At 46.0% G+C, this 18,031-nt stretch overlaps 1 protein-coding gene across 2 annotated transcripts in view; it reads right to left on the bottom strand.

Annotated features, from left to right (window-relative positions):
* Nucleotides 1-18,031, bottom strand: part of WHRN (whirlin) — a 235,156-nt gene that overhangs the window by 113,814 nt on the left and 103,311 nt on the right. For both annotated transcript variants that reach the window (XM_029613720.1, XM_029613721.1), the window contains exon 3: nt 3,045-3,170. In XM_029613720.1, the coding sequence (XP_029469580.1) occupies nt 3,045-3,170 (126 nt within the window). The remainder of the gene's footprint in view (nt 1-3,044; nt 3,171-18,031) is intronic.

The following is an 18,031-nucleotide window of genomic DNA, read 5'->3' as shown; positions in this document are numbered from 1 at the left end:
ACCACAATGAGAGGCCGTCTCTCCACTCTCACTTAGCAATGGAGATCTCTTTCAGGCTGCACAGTCTGGTCTCTTGCAGGAAGCCTATGTCCCATCTCTCTTTCCTCAGGCAGCCATACACCGCATCTCGTGACTTACTTGTCTTTATACTGTCACATTCCATGCGGCACTGGTAAGGTTGTGAAGTTGACATATTTCACAGAGGTATTTTATTTTTTCTTCATATTTACTCTTTTTACCTACAACTTCATCCTCTGGTAAAGATTCCACAGAGGGAATTGTCCATATCCTCGCTCTCAGGTTCAGCGGTGACTACTGTCAGGGGCTGTGATCTCCGCGTGGGCTCCTTGGTGTTGGCCTCAGGAGATTGTGCTGTCCCCTGCTCAGAGGGGGAGGGGGGGGGGGAGTTTCCTCAATCTGTAGTGACTGGAAGCGATTAGAGGTGGAGATGGGACTTTCAGATGTAAGAGAGGCTTTATATTGCTCTCTCTTTCCTTCTTCTTTCCTGATGCCTGAGATTTCGCCTTCAAGGCTTTGCTGGCCTTCCTCTTCCCTTTTTTTTGGAACATAAAAAGGAAGGGGCTCCAGTCCTGTCAGGCTGTCATAAGGAGTTGGAGTATCACCCCAGGAGATACCAGGCTCTACTGCCTTGGGGGGGTTCAAACTCTTGTTATATCCTGGGAGTCTCTTTTCCCACCAGCATCAGTGCATTGGGAGGTTTCTGCTGCCATTTCCTCCTCTGAGTCGTCTCCATCTAGTCCCAAGAGTCTCATCTCCTGCTCACATGTATCAGGCACTGCAGCCTTTGCTGTATAGGCTGGCTCACAGCAGCTTTTTGCACAGGCTGACACTCTGCTTCCTCCTGCAGCATTTGGCAGAGCAGCTGCCTTGCACTGGGTTCCTGCTCTGGCTGGGGCTCCAGCTGAGTTTCTTGCTTCTCATCAGGGACTCCCTCCTGGGGGTCATTCAGAGCGAGGCGGCAGCTGTGATACGCCTCAGAACAATGCACATACACTTGGCCGTCCACCCCACACAGATTGCATTTCACTTGTTCACTAGTTTGGCCAGACTTTTTGCATCTCCCACACTTTACAAATTTGCAGGTTGAGCTGAAATGCTCTGTAGAGCCACATTTAAAACATGTTTTTTTATCTGCCCAGGGTAGAAAACAGGAGCCTTTCTCCCTTCCAAGCATGAAGCTGTTAGGCAGGTGCTGTAGAAACGTACCACTGCTTTCCAGTCTGCAGTCCAGACCAGGCCATGGCTCTTCAAGCACCGTGCAGAACCTCTGCAGCCAGATGCGCATCCCACAGGCCTCAATATCCTCAGTTTTAAAATGCACATTCGCTGTTCTCACCGTGTTCTGTGAAAGGATCTTTGCAGTGAAAACCCTCCACTCTGGGGTGTCCTTCACCTGTTCATACCGGTTCCAAAAGGCCAGTAACTGATTCCCAGCTCTGACAGCTTCCTGAGGTATCAATTAAAGCCTTCACATGCTGGGGGGGAAACTTTCCTTTAATAAAAATAAAAAATAAATAAATAAAAAGCTTTTCTTTAATAAGAACATAAGAAAATGCCATACTGGGTCAGACCAAGGGTCCATCAAGCCCAGCATCCTGTTTCCAACAGTGGCCAATCCAGGCCATAAGAACCTGGCAAGTACCCAAAAACTAAGTCTATTCCATGTAACCATTGCTAATGGCAGTGGCTATTCTCTAAGTGAACTTAATAGCAGGTAATGGACTTCTCCTCCAAGAACTTATCCAATCCTTTTTTAAACACAGCTACACTAACTGCACTAACCACATCCTCTGGCAACAAATTCCAGAGTTTAATTGTGCGTTGAGTAAAAAAGAACTTTCTCTGATTAGTTTTAAATGTGCCCCATGCTAACTTCAAGGAGTGCCCCCTAGTCTTTCTATTATCTGAAAGAGTAAGTAACCGATTCTCATTTACCCGTTCTAGACCTCTCGTGATTTTAAACACCTCTATCATATCCGCCCTCAGCCGTCTCTTCTCCAAGCTGAAAAGTCCTAACCTCTTTAGTCTTTCCTCATAGGGGAGCTGTTCCATTCCCCTTATCATTTTGGTAGCCCTTCTCTGTACCTTCTCCATCGCAATTATATCTTTTTTGAGATGCGGCAACCAGAACTGTACACAGTATTCAACATATTCTCGTCTGGAAGGCCAGCAGTGAGTCCCATATAGTGGAATCTCACCACACATCTTGCTCTATTTTGCTGTTTTCTAGGCTGATTCTGTTGATTAAACAGGTCGGAGAATAAAGGTTTACTTGCATTTTGGTTACCTGCACAGCTTCCTGTCTTTGGCTTACTGCTTTTCTCTCTTTCAAAGTGTTTACTCCAGTTGCAGGCATAATGTCTGGTCTTTGGCTTTCTCCTTTCATGTTTTTTCTAGTTTCAGGCACAAACGTCTTTCAAAGTATTTTCACCATTTTCCAGCAAACTTACTTCCAGCTCTATGCGCTCAGCTGCAGCCACGCCCATGACCTCTGTGCACTGAGTTTCCATTCCTCACACCACCAGAGCAGCAGGGGGTGCTTCAGAGCAGGACTGAGGTGCATTGGCAGAGCTTGGAGGAAAGGGAGGGAGGTTGGTATGGGGGGGTGCAGTATCTTGGGCTTAAGGAGTTTGGAATATGCACAGTTCCTGATTGTATAATGTCATGTAGCCAGTGTCATAAGTCCCTTTCCTAAACCCTGGAAGTTGGAGGCAAAAAATAACAGATCAGTTTATCATGACCCTGAAGTAGTTGTGTGGCACTATGATATCAAATGAAGGCTGTGATGCACCTTGGAGGTGGCTGCACTTGGCACCTGCACTTTTTTGTAGCGCATGCAGATCTTTTTCAAATCATGATTTAATACCCACTATGTAAATAAAACACTCATTCACTCTCAGCTCTGCATTTCCCCTTGAGGCCTGCAACTTGAAGAACCAGATCCATACACAAAACTCTCCTCTGTATCTCAACACTTATGGTCTATATATATTTATATATATAATTTTTGTAATAGGTTTTACCTTCAGGCCAGCACTCTCTGCTTCAGATCCCCTGTCCACGCCTGTGATGTAAATACCAAGGGCATATTCAGCTCCTCCTCGGATCATAAGTCCCAGAGACCGCCCTTTGTCCAACACCAGATTCACCTGTGGAGGGCAATTGGCAGAGCTAAGCCAGTGAAAGAAAGAAATGCACTTCCAGAAGGGATAGGGCAGCCATCAGATCAAAATGGCGAGACTAGAGCACCACCAGGACCTCCCCTGAAACAGTCAGAAACCCTCCTTTTCACAAGAAGACAATGTGTCCCCCTCCCCCATCCACCTCGCACCAAACTCAGCAGCAGCCATTTCAGTGTGGTGGTGAGCAGTCAGACAGTGCTACTACAATCAACAACATCTGCCCATGGGAGGCAGTACATGTAAAGCAGACACAAGTCATATAGCATGAGAGAGAGAGCACATCTCTGGTCCGGGGTAATGGTGAGCGCTATTTATTTTAAGTTGATTGGGTGGGTTGAAAACACACCTGGCGAGTTGACATAATGAAACTTTTAATTTAACTTTGATGGTCCGGTTTTTGTTTTTAGCATGGGTTTTGATTATGTTTGTATGTATTTTTGTGAACTACTTTGATTCTGTGGGATGCAAGTTTGTAAAATAAATAAATGTGGATGTTTGTAGGTGGTTTCTGGACTGTATGCGGGCTCTTGGGGGGATAGACTCTGAGAGGCAGCAGCAAACAAACTACCATAGGGAAAGGTTCAATTCTCTGACCTACACTATCCAAAAAAACTTCCAAAGCTTATTCAGCTTTATTATTATTCACTTGCAGAACATTTAACATGGGGGGGGGGGGGGGGGGGGGGTCGGTCTTGCAATATGAACAGAAAGTATTTAGAAATAAGGTCTATTACTTGACAAACAGGTAAGATTGGAGAGCTAGCTGTTCTCCTTTCCACTTCTCTATGCTTATACAGTATATAGAAGAATTAGGCTCAGTATTTAATACTTAATAAAAAAACGGAAAGCTGATAAGCACCAATCCAAAAGAACAAAATTTTACAAAAGTAATAATTACTCGTGTATGCGTGTGCGAGCCTGTGAACCTGTGCATGCTTGTGTGCACTTCTGCCTATTTGTATGTGTGTGGGGGGAAGGCCTGTGCCTGTGTGTGTGTTTGGGGGAGGCTATCTATCTGCGTGTTTGCTTATGCGTTTGCCTGGTATCTGAGCCTGTATGTGTGTGTGTTTGTGTGTGTTTGTGAGATAGGGCTTTATAAACAGAGCATATTGTCTTTGCACAGCGCACCTTCCACTGTTCCGGGTGCCACCTGGTGGCCACTGACAGACATGACAGTGTGACTGGTTGACCAACCAACACAAGCCTTTTGTAGAGAGAGAGAGAGAGAGAAGACAGATAAAAGGCTTGTGTTGATCACACTACTGTAGTTGTCTGTGGCCACCAGGTAGTGCCCGGACCAGTGGAAGGTGCATTGTGCAAAGACAATATGCCCTGGCTGTAAAGCACTGTCACACCCACACGCACACACACACAGGCATATACTAGCACACACACAAGCAGGTGTAGGCATCCACAGATACATACACAGGCAGAGACATACATGCATGCACAAACACACACAGCCACGCGCCCCCCCCCCCCCCTTCCCCAACATACACAGGCAGAAGCACTCTCACCCATAGGCACAGGCACACAGAAGCACAAAACAGGCACAGGCACACACACTTAGGCTATTATTGATCAGACAACCCAAACAATGCTGGGTAATGTTCGTTAATATGCTTAGTCTGCCAAGCCCTGTCTCTCATGCTCCCACACACAGGGACAGGCAGGCAAGGCTCACACACATGCATACACACACATACATGAGGGGTATCCTGGATTCCTGGCCTGGTGTCAAATTCTCTTGCCAACAAATCAGCTCTTAAACCAGCTGTCAAGCCATCGGGTAGCTTCACTGCTATCCTGCAAGACAAAGCCCCCATTTTGTTTCTCTTCAAGTTGCTGAACAGAGCAAGCATACAAACACACACACACAGAGGCAGACACCGCACATCCAGACAGAGAGACACAGGCAATCCACAACCAGACAGAAAGACAGAGACGCCTCTCACATACACAGAGTCATAGACACATCACACCCAAACACACCGCACTCAGACATAGAGAAACACAGACATATACACCCAAAGAGAGAGACACATACATGCACAAACCATAGCACACCAGACACAGACACACTCACTCGATACCCAGAGACGCCATACTCCACAGAGAAATAAGGGGTGGAACATTCTCCAAAAAACTCAGGTGCCAGCCAAATTGTTTAGGCTGGGATCTGGGAAAAACTCCCTCACACTCTGCCTAACAATTTTTTGTGTATTTTTACTAATTGTTCCTCTTTTTCTGTTTATTTTTGTATGTTTTTCTTAGTTGCTCACATTTTTTTAATTTTGTATTTATTTATTTATTTTTTACATTTTGCCTTTTTTTTATCCCTCCTTCCCTTTTCCCCTGTCCACTTCCTTCCTCCCTCTGGCATCTCTGCTCATCCCCTTCCCCTACCTCACCTCTTCTTTTCCCCTGGCTGGGCAGCAGCTGCAATCTCTCTCTCTCTCTCGCTATAGAGCTGGCAATGCAGAAACTCCTTCCAGGTTCTGGGCCTGAAGGTGGCAGCTCTTCCTGGGCTGTGGGATTATCACAGCAGATCCTCCCCATGTCCAGGCCCACTGCAGTGAAAGTCGCCGTTCTCCTGGGCTTAATGAAAGAGGTGCACGGCGAAGCCCTGGCATGCTTATGACGACATCGCTGCGCTCCTGCCCTCCTGAACGTGCAGTGCTCCTTTGGCACTGAGCCTGGATAGAACAGCCATGCTTTTATTTCTTCGATCAACCAGCTGGCACGCCCCCCTTTAGAGCCATTCATGCCCTCCCAGGGGGGTCTGCCCCCATATTTGAACACCCCTGTATAAAGAATGAGCAGTAAACTCTCTGGAGAGGGCACAGGCCAGCTGGAAGGCAGAGCAGCCCTAGTCTGTCTGAGGAAGTCTGTTGCCAGTAATGTGTGAGGCAAGGAGACATTTTTGATTCGTCAGTGGGTCCTAAAGCAAGGGAAAGGGCCATACTGAGGACCTGAAAGTTAAAAATCTTTACTGGGACCATACTCATGAGACACTGAGTAACTATTTTTTGAACTGCTGGGAATGTCAGAAAAGCTAGGTTTTATTTTTCCTGAATTTGGGGAATGCTGTGCTCGTTTTTTCTGCCTTTTACTGGGTCCTGATTTGGAGGACTCTAAATAAGCTCCGTGCCTTGTTTTGAGACAAAAACTCTGGATGCGGACTATGAAGTCCCCTTGGACCTTATCGCAGAAGCTATCCCCCCACTGGATGAATCCTGATCTGAGTCTATTTCATTTATTTGTTTTTCCTAACCCTGCGGCACCCAAAGATGGACCCTTCCAAAGGGGAGGGGGAAGGGTATTACATATATCTGATGAATATTCACGGAGTCTATCCTGAAAATCAGATTGGTCTGTGGTCCTCAAGAACTAGACCTGGCCACCACTAATCTAGAGGGTTAAAACCCACCTTTTTTTGTGTTTCTTAAAAAGAAAACCCAATTTAATCCCTGGCACAGCATGCTGCTCTGAAATGCACTGTGTCTGATCTTTACAATTTTTCCCTGGCTTGTTTGAAAAATTTCATTAGCAGGGGCTACACTCTGCAGGAGAGGAGCTGACAGGTGTAACAGCCGTCTCCTGTAATTTGCCAGGCCAGTGAAGTTCCTAGGATTCAACTGAACAGACGCATAAGAAACAGGCAAAGTGAACAACAGAGGGAGACAGATAGGAAGAGACCAAAGGCAAGCAACACAGGGGAAGAAGAGAGAAGAAGAGGCATAGAACAGCTTTAATAATATACCTGCCATAAGCTGAGACACCCCCCCCCCCCCAACATTGGTACAGGCTTAGATAGGTCAAGTGAAAGAGCAGTGTGAGCAAGTGTCTTTGGGGAGGGTTGTGGCAGGAGGGTATTCTGGAGAATTTTAATTGTGCATTTGCAACAGCTCTGAACAGGGCGAAGAAATAGGCGGACTGAGGGTTGTCAGTGCAAAGAAACCCTTTGACCAAGGCCCCAGAAAATGCTTCATGTCCTGCTCAGATATGGATTAGGTACTGGAGCTTCAAATTAAGCAGCGTACCTATCTGACAAATTAGCAGTGAGGGAATGCTACAAAGCTTCTGACGAGAGAACCAGAGGAATGGTACACGGAAGGAGACGGAAAACATGGACTGAAACCAAATAAAAGCCTAGCAAGGGAGTTGAGCAAAAGAGGGAAAGAAAGCAGGAGGATGGGAACAATCAGTGGAAAAAAAGAGAGAAAAGGAACTGGAACAAGAGGTGCAGCGAGAAGGAGGAAAGGAGAGAACGGAAGGAAGATGGAAAGAAAGCAGGGGCACTCATTTTCTGTAACAAAAAAAAGGGGCCACTTTTCACTTTTAGCCTTCAAGTGTTCCTCCGCTAGTCCAATGTAGGTTTCTTTGGCAGGTGAGGACATGTCCGACGTCCCAAAGATTTCTGGCTTTGACAGCATAAAGAAGCAGAGGTTACATGGTGAACATCAGAAGGCAGAACCAAAGGGCCATGCTACGAGGCACAGCCTTCTCCGTGCCAGCAAAGTAAACCTGGCCATGTGGAGCAGGAGCCCAAGGCATGTTCTAAGAGTCAGTCGGGCATCTGCCTGCTCTGCGGCAAGTCCTTACCTCAACTTACAGTTTACGAGACGGCTCCCCGGGCACGTCTTCTGCTTTACAGGCTGCCTTTACGGCTGATTCTTCATTTATTAGTCCACCAATGCCAAGTCCTCGTGATCTAGCCCATTTCTTATACTGTCCCTCGGAGCCAATGGCGGCCATGTGCATGTTAATGAGCTCTGCAGAACTGTGTCAGCTGCTTCCTGAGCTAGCAAGTCAGTCTCTCTAGCAGGAGTGGAAAGGAGGGAGGGAGGGAGGGAGAGGAGCAGAAGAAGAAGGATGGAAGTCAACGAGACTGCTGTACTGCTTGAACATAAGCTTCGTCCACCTCTAGCCCTTCCAGGAGAGGATCTCAGCTGGGTCAGCAACATTGGTTGCAATCACTAACGTAACAGAGGTTTCCTGCCTGGAATGGGCATTGAGCACTAAGGCATTCCCGGTCACCTTGCCTCCCTCCCCCCATCTCTCTCCTACCACTACCATCCCACTGCCCTCTTTTTTGCATCACCTTGTGAAGGCAAAGCGCAATATGCTCTAACATGTAAGAGTGTGATTTATGTTTCGTCTGACTGAGAGCTAAAACAGTCAAGAATAGAAAGCAAAAAAGGCAGAGAGAGAGAGAGAGAGAGCAGGAGAGAAAGAGACAGCCGAGGAGAGTGAGAGTGAGTTAGTTTGTAAAATAAATAAAACATTCATTTTGATTCTAGCAGTCTGGGTTTAGGAAATGAATTTCCTACACATAACCTGTTTCACTGACAATTTATATGGTGTATCTTTTAATGATACTTTATAGAAGCAGCAAAAAAACTTTAAAGGCCTTAAAACACACTACTTTTGCTTATAATCCCTTCTGGGATGGCTACAGACTGTCAATAAAAATTCACAACCCACCACACGATAAAGATTTAACTGCCTATAAGCATCCTTTTCATTAGCAATTATTTCTTCAAGGATGCCAAATATACAATATTTGAACAGAGAAAAGTCTTATAAAGCTGATGCAGCCACTATAAATGTCATTTTTAGGATGAAGCAATGGGTGGGTCCACACACACATGGCAAGGGAGGAATTCAACAGATCAGCTCGGGGCTCTAGTGCTACGCCGCAGAGTCTGCTATCCAGTGGGACTACCTGGGCTGGGTGCACCAGGGAGAATATTCTCTTAAGCCCAGGGAGAGGAGATGGCTGCAACTATGGTGCAGCCCCTCCAGTCTTAGGGCAGCGCTGAAGGATGGTCTCTTTTGACTCCCCCGTTGAGGGCTGCTGTGACCTGAGTACTACTGAAGTTCCATCAGAGTTTTGCTGGTGTCCATCTGGTTCCTCACGTGTTCAGGTGGCCAGGGAAAAGCTATAAAGGGAGGCAACTTTCCTCAATAATTGCTAGGAAGTGTATTTTACTTAAATGGATAGAAGAGGATGTACCATTTAAATAAGTGAGTTCTGAACATCCAGTCCAATACTCACACTCCCAACACCCATTCCTCCAGTTGAGAATGCGCTTGTTTAAATGGATTCTGAGTGGGTGAATATTGAATGAGTAATAGGCCATGGTTGATATAAAAAAATGATGGCCATGCAAGTTTCTTTTGGCTCTTTTTGATGCCAGTTATACTATGTTATGTATAATGTTATACTTCATGTGTTACTGTATTGTGCGGATGCAGAATAAAAATTGTTTAAAAAAAAAAAAAAAAAAAAGAGGATGTATCCACTACAGATATGTGGAGATGTATTATGCTGAAAGTTTTTCAAATGGAAAAGATGGAATTATGGCGAGGTACATCGCAGGAATTTAAACAATTTTTGAAACAATGGAAATCGTTTTTAAAAGATCTTCTGTTGGAATTCAAAACTACAAAAGCATGGTTATGTAAGCAGCACAGGAGGCAGCATAACTGATGAATGTGAGCGGGGGGAGTGTGAGAGGAAGCAGGACGAATGTGTTTGAATGTGGAGTTAGAAACTGAAAACTCACAGACTTTTTTGTATGAACATATACATCAAGCAAGATGCTGAGTTATATTTATTTATTTGTTTGTTTAGATTTTATATTCCGCTTTTTGGCACTTCCAAGTGTACATCGAAGCGGTTTATGTATATGTTGCATCACTGAATGTTGCTGCATTGACATGGAATACAGAGTTTGGTTCCATTTTTTGCTGTATATTTGAACGTGCATTTTGTTACTGGATATTTAGTGTGAATAAACAGTTATTTAAAAAAAAAAAACAGGCAACCTTCACTAAGCTGACTAGTGGCAAGGTATGAATGCATTTTAGTATGCGTGGACCTCATAGTGAATTTTCAAAGGGAAACTACCCAGGGTCAGTAGTGTCTCTTTGAAAATTTGCTCTGCGTATTTTTGCACCAGCTATTTCTGCAGGCGAAAATGCAAAAAGGTACACTCGCCCTGACCTAATCCCTCCCCCACCCTGGGAACACTTCTTTTTAATCCTGCTGAAAGGAAGCATGCCATAAAAGCTTGTGCCGAATTGTAACCATTCTAGGGGCAGTTTTTTCCTACCAGGGAAATCTAGATAGGTAAGTCCAGAAGTTATTGGCTAAAATCCCTTTGAAAACTGTCCTCAAAGATGTCAGAGGCTGAGGTCAGTGCTCGCATTGCCACCAGATTCGTCATCATCGCTAACCCTATCAGGACCAGTGCAAGAGTATTAGGCTCTCTAGGCGAACCTTATAGCCTTGTGCCCCTGCTGCAATCTCTCTCCCCCCATAGCCCTCTCCATACACACAATAAAAAATTCTGCATTTATAACAACAGATTTTACATGAAAAAGGACATTTAAAGTACAGTTTTCTGAAGTAAAATTATCACTTACAACACATATGTAGGTAACCTTTGGTTTCTCTAAAAGGAGTGCACCAATTGATTGGGGAGGTTGTGTGTAGAAATTAGTAAGAACATAAGAACATGCCATACTGGGTCAGACCAAGGGTCCATCAAGCCCAGCATCCTGTTTCCAACAGTGGCCAATCCAGGCTACAAGTGCCTGGCAAGTACCCAAACACTGAGAGAGATCTGAGTTGTGCTCCCCCATGTGGGAACAGCAGATGGTGTGTCCTGGCTGTTTATCATCCCAATGCACCATTTATCTTAGTGGATTTTCAGTTGCAGTTTCAAGCTGACAGGAGGAGCCCTTTGCCTCCCGCTTGCTATTTTTCTCCCAAGTTATGGGAAAGGAGTAAGGCAGTTTTCCCATTTCGGGGTCAGCCTCCCGTGGGCTTGTCTATCCAGCCTTTAAGCTTGCTTTGGACTCATGTAAGCCAATTCTTGAGAATCCTTCTGGGAGAGCCGGTCCCCCTTGTTGCAGTGGATTGGGGCTGGATCTGGGGTAAGGAAGGCCTGCAGTGAGCTCTCTCTCCTTCAGAGGACAGACCTGCATCAGGTCACCGTCAGAAGAGTTTCATCTGTGAAGTAACTGTCTCTTTGCACTATCTCCTCTGTTGGGAGGCAAGGAAGATTTATTCCACCCTTCCTGCTTCTTGCATGATTTTTCCCCCTTTTTTGGGTTCAAACATTATTTTTGTTCCGCTGGGAGCTGATGGTACCCGGGTCTCAGTAACCAAACCATTGGGAGAGTGGGATCTTTCGTTCTGAAAGAAACAGAAGTGTGGAGGAATTCATCTGGAGGAGGAGGGGATCCCATCAAAGGTCACTAAAGGAAATAAACTAAAGGATTCAGAGGAAAGGTAATCAGAACTTTGTTGCTGATTACATGAGGGGAAAGAAAGGTGCCCACCAGGCACTGCACAAGGAGTTAACTGATTCAAGAGGATTTAGGAAGAGTAAAAAATCTGGGACTAAGTTCTGATAAACTATTGGGACTGCACTCTAACCACCTTCAGTGGGAAGAGCTAAGGAGGCCATCGGGATTTCGAAGGAGGATGGAACTAAATTCATTCTGATCAACTCGGAGAAAGTAGTAATTGAGAAGGAAATTAAGTATTAAGGAAGTGCTTCCAGTATAAGTAGAGACTTTACTAATGAAGTGGAGTCACAAGTTTATTAAATCTTTCTGCTGTCTTATTATTTATTGACTTGAACCAAGAAACAAATTGAAGTAAATGTTATCCAGTCATCTAATCAACTATCAGTAAAGAAGTTGGAAACCCCCATTCTTCTCATGTGTGCTTACTGGATGCAGAGACAGCGTTAATTATCAGTGCTGTGTACAGTGGAGCCAGAAAGGGCTGCTCCTGCAAAGAGCAGGGTACAAGAACCATTGTTCATCCCCACTTTGGAATCCTGGGACTCTGGTGGGGTGAAGGAGAGACCGAGAGACGGTGAAAGAGGGCTGTGCAGAAAGGGTCCGTCCCTTTTTCTTATGTGCCCCTGGGTGAAAGTAAAAGGATCCGTCCTGCCCAGAAGTTACACATCTTTCATATTTACTTTCACTACAGTGCGGCCAACCAGAAAACCCTGTAAAAAAGACACTTGGAATCCAAATGGTATTAGGCCTGTTGTAACAAGTGTTGGGTACAGGCTTGGCCCTCAGAAAACTACAAGTAAATTGAATTATAATTTTAATATAGTAACCTCCCATACCAAAACAACACTAACTGCCAACACTCAAAACAGTAATAACCCTACCTATGAAAAGGCAACACTGCAAATAACATACCAGGTTCTAACACACAATTACTGGGGGATTTTTTCCCCCCCCCATTTTATATCCAGCTCAGCCATCACAGCAACATCCTCAGCTGTGACCTGAAACCATGGCTCCTTCCAGAACCTGGCTTTCATGGTCCTCGAGTCTAGCCACTGTCGCTGTCACATGATGACTGCGTCCCCTCCCCCTAGCTGCTGTGAACATTGCCTCAGCAGCATCCTGCAAAAGCTGATTGAGGGAGCAGAATACGTGACCCAGGAATCAAAACCAGGTTTTTTTGCATGGCAGGGCATAGCACTTGCGCTGAGCCATCAGGTTAGTCTCAGACAGTTGTCTTTGATGTTGTGCTCAAAGGCTTATCCATTTCTCTCTGGCTCTTCAAGCCTTTTGTCCTCTCTTACAGATGAGCCGCCTTGTTTAATCTGCTAATAAGTCATAGCAGTATCATTCCAGGAAGACAGAGTGCAAATGGTGGCTGAGGAAATGGTTCAGTAACACTGATAACACCTGACAGCTTAGTCACACACACTCCAACCTTGAGTTTAACCTCACAGAAACCACAAACAACAACTTAACATTCCGGGGAACTTGGCTGCATTCAGGATCCCAAATTTCATTCCCCCCCACCTCATTTATTGGGTTTTTTGGTCAGGGGCCAAAGGTGCAGTTCTGAACCACTGACTGAACTGCGGCTGGTTAAATCATCCTCCCCCGTTCATTTTTCTAAATGTTCTCAAAGGCCATCTTGCTTCACCCCAGGCTGGCAAACAAAATCAGTGCAAGAACGTGTTCCTGAATTCTCCCTCAAGACAAACGTGTCCTGGCTTTCCTGGGTGATGGAAGGCTGGCAGGGCAAGGACTGATCTTCTCGCTCTTTTGGAGTACGGCACTGGCAGGGTAGCAGCGACGGGAGATTGCTCCTGCCTCAAGTGGACCCTGGGGAGGGAGGCCAAGGCGGTGGGAAGGAAGCCTGGGGGTGATTTTTAGAAACGTTTAATCGGCAGGAGGGGTGGGGGCAGAAGTAAACAAAACAAAATCTATTTTATTTTAAATGAAGGCATATCCCTAGAACCAGGGCCGGTGGTGCCTGTTTTGCTGCCCTGGGCGAGTGACTGCTGCACTCCCTCCGCTCTCACAGCTACCACCAAACCCCCGTGGATTCTAACAGAACCATTCATAGACTTCTTTTTCATAACAATAACTTTATGTCTGAACATTGTTTACAGGTGAGGTGAGGCTAGAGTAAGGCCACCAGATTTCAGGTGTGTAAATTTGGGACCCTTCTTCCCTGTCGTGTCAGTAGTGGGTAAATACTTCATTTATAGGGCGTGGTTATCTGGTGGAGTGTGCCCATGGAAAATCGGGGTAAATCGACTCTCAAAATATACCTAAAAAGCAAAATATTTTTATTTTGAAACCGATAAATACACACACAACATACGCTTCTTCTCATAAACATGCTCCCTCTTTCTTTCTCTCTCACCTGGCGCCCTCCCTCTCTTTTTCCATTGCAGTCTGTGGGGGCGAGGGGTCCCATGGCCTCCTCCACACTGAGGCCGCTGGTTGGTTAGGATGGTCGGTGGCCCTGGGGCCTCCTTTAGACTTTGGCCACCAACGGGATGGGATACACTGGCAGCACCGTGGCATCTTCCTGCTTAGCTGCTGGCGGGATGGGTTGCACCGGCAGCCCCAAGGCTTTTTTCTGACTTCGGCCACCAGTGGGTTGGGGGTGAATGGCAGCGCGGCATCTTCTTCCTGATCTTGCTCGTTGGCAGGCTGGTGTGCACCGGCGGCTCCATAGCCTCGTCTTGATCTCGGCCACCAGCAGGTTAGGGTGCGCTGATGGCCCTGCAGCCTCTTCCTGCCTTTAGCTCCCAGCGGGTTGGGGTACGCTGATGTTCCCAAGGCCTCTTCCTGACTTTGGCCACCAGTGGGTTAGGATCTGCCTGCGGCACCCACACTGCTGTCCCCTCTAAGCCACTGCCGCTTGCACAATGAGTTGCGCCGGCCCTGCCTAGAACCAGCTATTGCGTAGCTATCAGCGCCAATGTTCCCTTTTTTGCAACAGTTTTGAAGGCAATTTTCAAAAGGTATTTACCCGGGTAAAAATGACCTAACTGAAATCAGTCCTTCTCAAATGTACCTAAAAGTAAGCACAGGTTTCATTGCACATGTCCTTTTAGCTAGAGGAATAAGAGCTGTGAGCTCATTTAGGTTGGGGAAGGAAAACAGCCTCAGCACATTGGAGAGTACATCTGGACTGTGGTAGTAGCATCAAAACTGCCTCAAGGCACAGATAAAGTAGATGACTAAAGTGGCAAAAGCTAGATGTGTGCGCCTTATGCATTCAGCTGACCCGATCTATAGCCCAGGCTCCAAGGTTTCAAGACCTTGGCTGTCATTTCTGTCTCCTTCCTTCCCTCCACAAATTGTGCTTCAACTGTTACTTCCCAAGTAGCCGTCAGGTCTGGCCTTTGACGTGGGGGTGAAAACTGTAAGTAGTGCTGGCAGCAGCTGAGGAGGACTAGGCCCACGTCATACAACTGCTCCTTCAGCCAAGCCCATTTCTTCAGCTGCTGTAGTACCTCCTGTTGTCTTCTCGTTAACCCCTTCTTGAAGGGGTATCATTGCAAGAAGCAGCCCTGAGCACAGCTGATAGTGTAAGGGCCAGCAGCCCTTGGTCTCTCAACAGGAAGATTGTGAGCCAGCACGTAGTGGCCCCCTCTCTCACCGTGACATTGGACTCCTGTCTAAACGAGAAACGCACAGAAGAAGGAGGCGTGGCCACCACAGGAATTGTATGGGCCAGCTTACAGTCACCACATTCAAAGACTGAGGGTCAGCTGGAGTCAGGACCTTCTGAGAAGGTGGCACCGCTTCGAGAAAGAGTTGCTGAACAGGAGAGGTGGTTATGATGTGGAGGGCAGGTGAGGGTGGAGGAGGGGGCCAGAAACCAATGGAAAGAGAGGAAAATATGTGATTTGCCCAAAGCAGCAGAAAACATAGCCATATTGAGCTACATGGAGGTTCAATCCTAGACCAACTGAGAGGATTCAGGAGTATTATATGGGGATGAACAGCTTCTGATCAGCAACAAGATTCACTGGAATTGCTGTGCAAAAAAATCAAATCAGTATTGGAGTAAGAGGGGGTCATTTTATTAAAATAGGATTTTTGATGCACTGACTTAGCTATAAGGGGCTTTAGTACAGAAAAAGGAGGTGCTGTAAATGCCTTTTCAGAATTGTTTTGGCACGGAGTGCTGGAGCGTGGATAAGCAAGGAGTGCTGGAGGTGCTATGGTAAAAGGTACTGGCTGCTGGGCAGGGGTGCTTCAGTCCAAGAGCAAGGCACCTGGGTAGAAGCAAATGCGGGGGGGGGGGGGAACAGCAGGAGACATTGCTGTGCTGCATCCTGTCTCTCAAATAATCTTCAACACAAGGGAGAAGACTTTGCTTGCCTTTATAGACTTCAGTAGCACCAAACTGTGCTCCTGGTGGGTGTGTAGGGAAAGCTTGCACAACATGTTCCTACTCAGCTGTATCAAAGAGAAACCCACTTCTGACTCTCTGAACAAGCTTGGAACACAATAATGCAAGGGGGTCATTAAAGAGCGCTATGAATTTTTTACTAATCAGGGGGATAACTTACATCAAAGTAAAGGTTCATGACCACAGCTACTGAAGTTGGTGTTGAGATGGATCTTAGACAATGGTGCTCCTCCCTCTCCCTCCCAGCCTTTTCAGCTGTGGAGCAGAGAATCAGCCAGTGCATCCCTGTTTCAATGGCAGAGTTACATTAGCATAACGAGGAGCTTCATTTTCATTTCCACTTCAGGCGGGAGATGACACTTTGATGTCTGAAGTAAATGGACCTTGACAGCAGCTGAACATGTCCCTGGAAGGGGAGGGGAGGGGAGTGGTGGGGTTGAGGTGGGGGAGGGTGTAGGAAGAGGAAGGCAGGTCACAGCAGCACACACCTAAGCAGAAATCAAATCAAACATGCCTGGCCACAGAAAAAGAAACATAGATGGATCCTTGTATTTATTGTTTTTTTTTACAGTTGTTTTTAACGTAAGTGTCAAGCTGGGTCAGACCTATAATCCATCGAGCCCAGCATCCTGTCTCTGACGGAAGCCAATGCAAGTGACTTGGAGGTACCCAGCAGATCCCTAGTGCTCATTTCCAGAAAAGGCAGAGATCCTCAAGTCTACCTGGCTAATAACTGTTAATGGACTTGTCCTCCAGAAACTTAATTGTGTTTTGACTAAAAAAAGTACTTCCTTCAATTTGTTTCAAATCTGCTACCAGTTACGTTTCATGGAAGCCGATGCAATAATGTTCGCGGAAAGCGGGCGCTGACTTTTCAACGCCCGCTTTCTTAATGCACGCATGGCGCCCGCAAGGGGGGCACCGTGCAATATATAAATTAGGGGGTCGCCCTAGGAAGGAGGCGCTAGGGTCGCTTGCGCGACCTTAGCGCCTCCTTGCTAACGCGACCCGCCGCGGCTGCCATTTATGAAGACCGACGCCGGTAAACTTGGCCTCGGTTTTCATAACCTGCCTGTCTGCCAGTAATGAAAACGGCCGCCAAGTTTATTGGCGTCGCTCTTCATAACTCGATGGTCTGCCGAGTTATTATTATTATTTTTTTCTACTTTAAAAAAGATGTACAGAAAAGCAGTTTTTTCTGCTTTTCTGTACTTTTTACCTGCGCTCCAGGCAGGCGTTAATAACTGAGCGATAAATGTGAGTCTGAGATGCACATTTATCTTTTTGCATTCGGAATGAATAAGTAATTGGCTCATTCACATGCATTTGCATGTGATGAACACTATCTCATTCACTCCGCGTCAATAGGCGCTAATCCCATTATTGCATTAGGGGGTGGATTAGCGCCTATTTATCCCGCGTCCGACTCTCGGGTTATACAGTACGCTCGGCTGAGCGCACTGTATTGCATCGGCCCCATGGAGTGTTCCCTAGTCCTAGTACTGTTTGAGTAAATCACCTTCTCTATTCAGTTGTTGTACAGCAAGCAATGTTATAAACGTCTATCGTATCCCTTCTCAGTCATCACATCTCCAAACTGAAGAGCCCTAACCTTTTAGCCTTTCCTCCAGGTCCTTTATTATCTTTACCACCGTTCTCTGTACCTTCTCTAGTTCTGCTATATCTTTTTTTTGAGATGGGGGTGACCAGGACTGCACTTGTTTTTCAAGGTCTGATTGCACCATACATTTATACGGAGACATAATATTCACAGTTTTGTTTTCTGTTCCTTTCTGAATAGCAATCTGTTTGCATTTTCAGCCCAGCAGAACACCGACTGACTCCAAGGCCATTTTCCTGAATGGTAGTTCCTAATATGGAACCCCGCATTGTGTACAGAAAGTTTGGATTATTTTTTCCATATGTATCCCTTGTTTATATTAAAAATCATCTGCTGTTTTGTTACTCAATTCCCCAGTCTCACAAGGTCCGCCTGCAATTCCTCACAGTCCACTTGTGTTTTAACTACTTAAAATAATTTGGTGTTATCTGCTGATTTGATCTCCTCACTTATTGCTCCATTTTCTAGATCATTAATGAATATTTGAAA

This window comes from Rhinatrema bivittatum, chromosome 8 (genome assembly GCF_901001135.1).
Source record: "Rhinatrema bivittatum chromosome 8, aRhiBiv1.1, whole genome shotgun sequence".
Lineage (NCBI taxonomy): Eukaryota > Metazoa > Chordata > Amphibia > Gymnophiona > Rhinatrematidae > Rhinatrema > Rhinatrema bivittatum.
The sequence above is the reverse complement of the archived record's forward strand: the minus strand, read 5'-3'. Positions and strand labels throughout refer to the sequence as shown.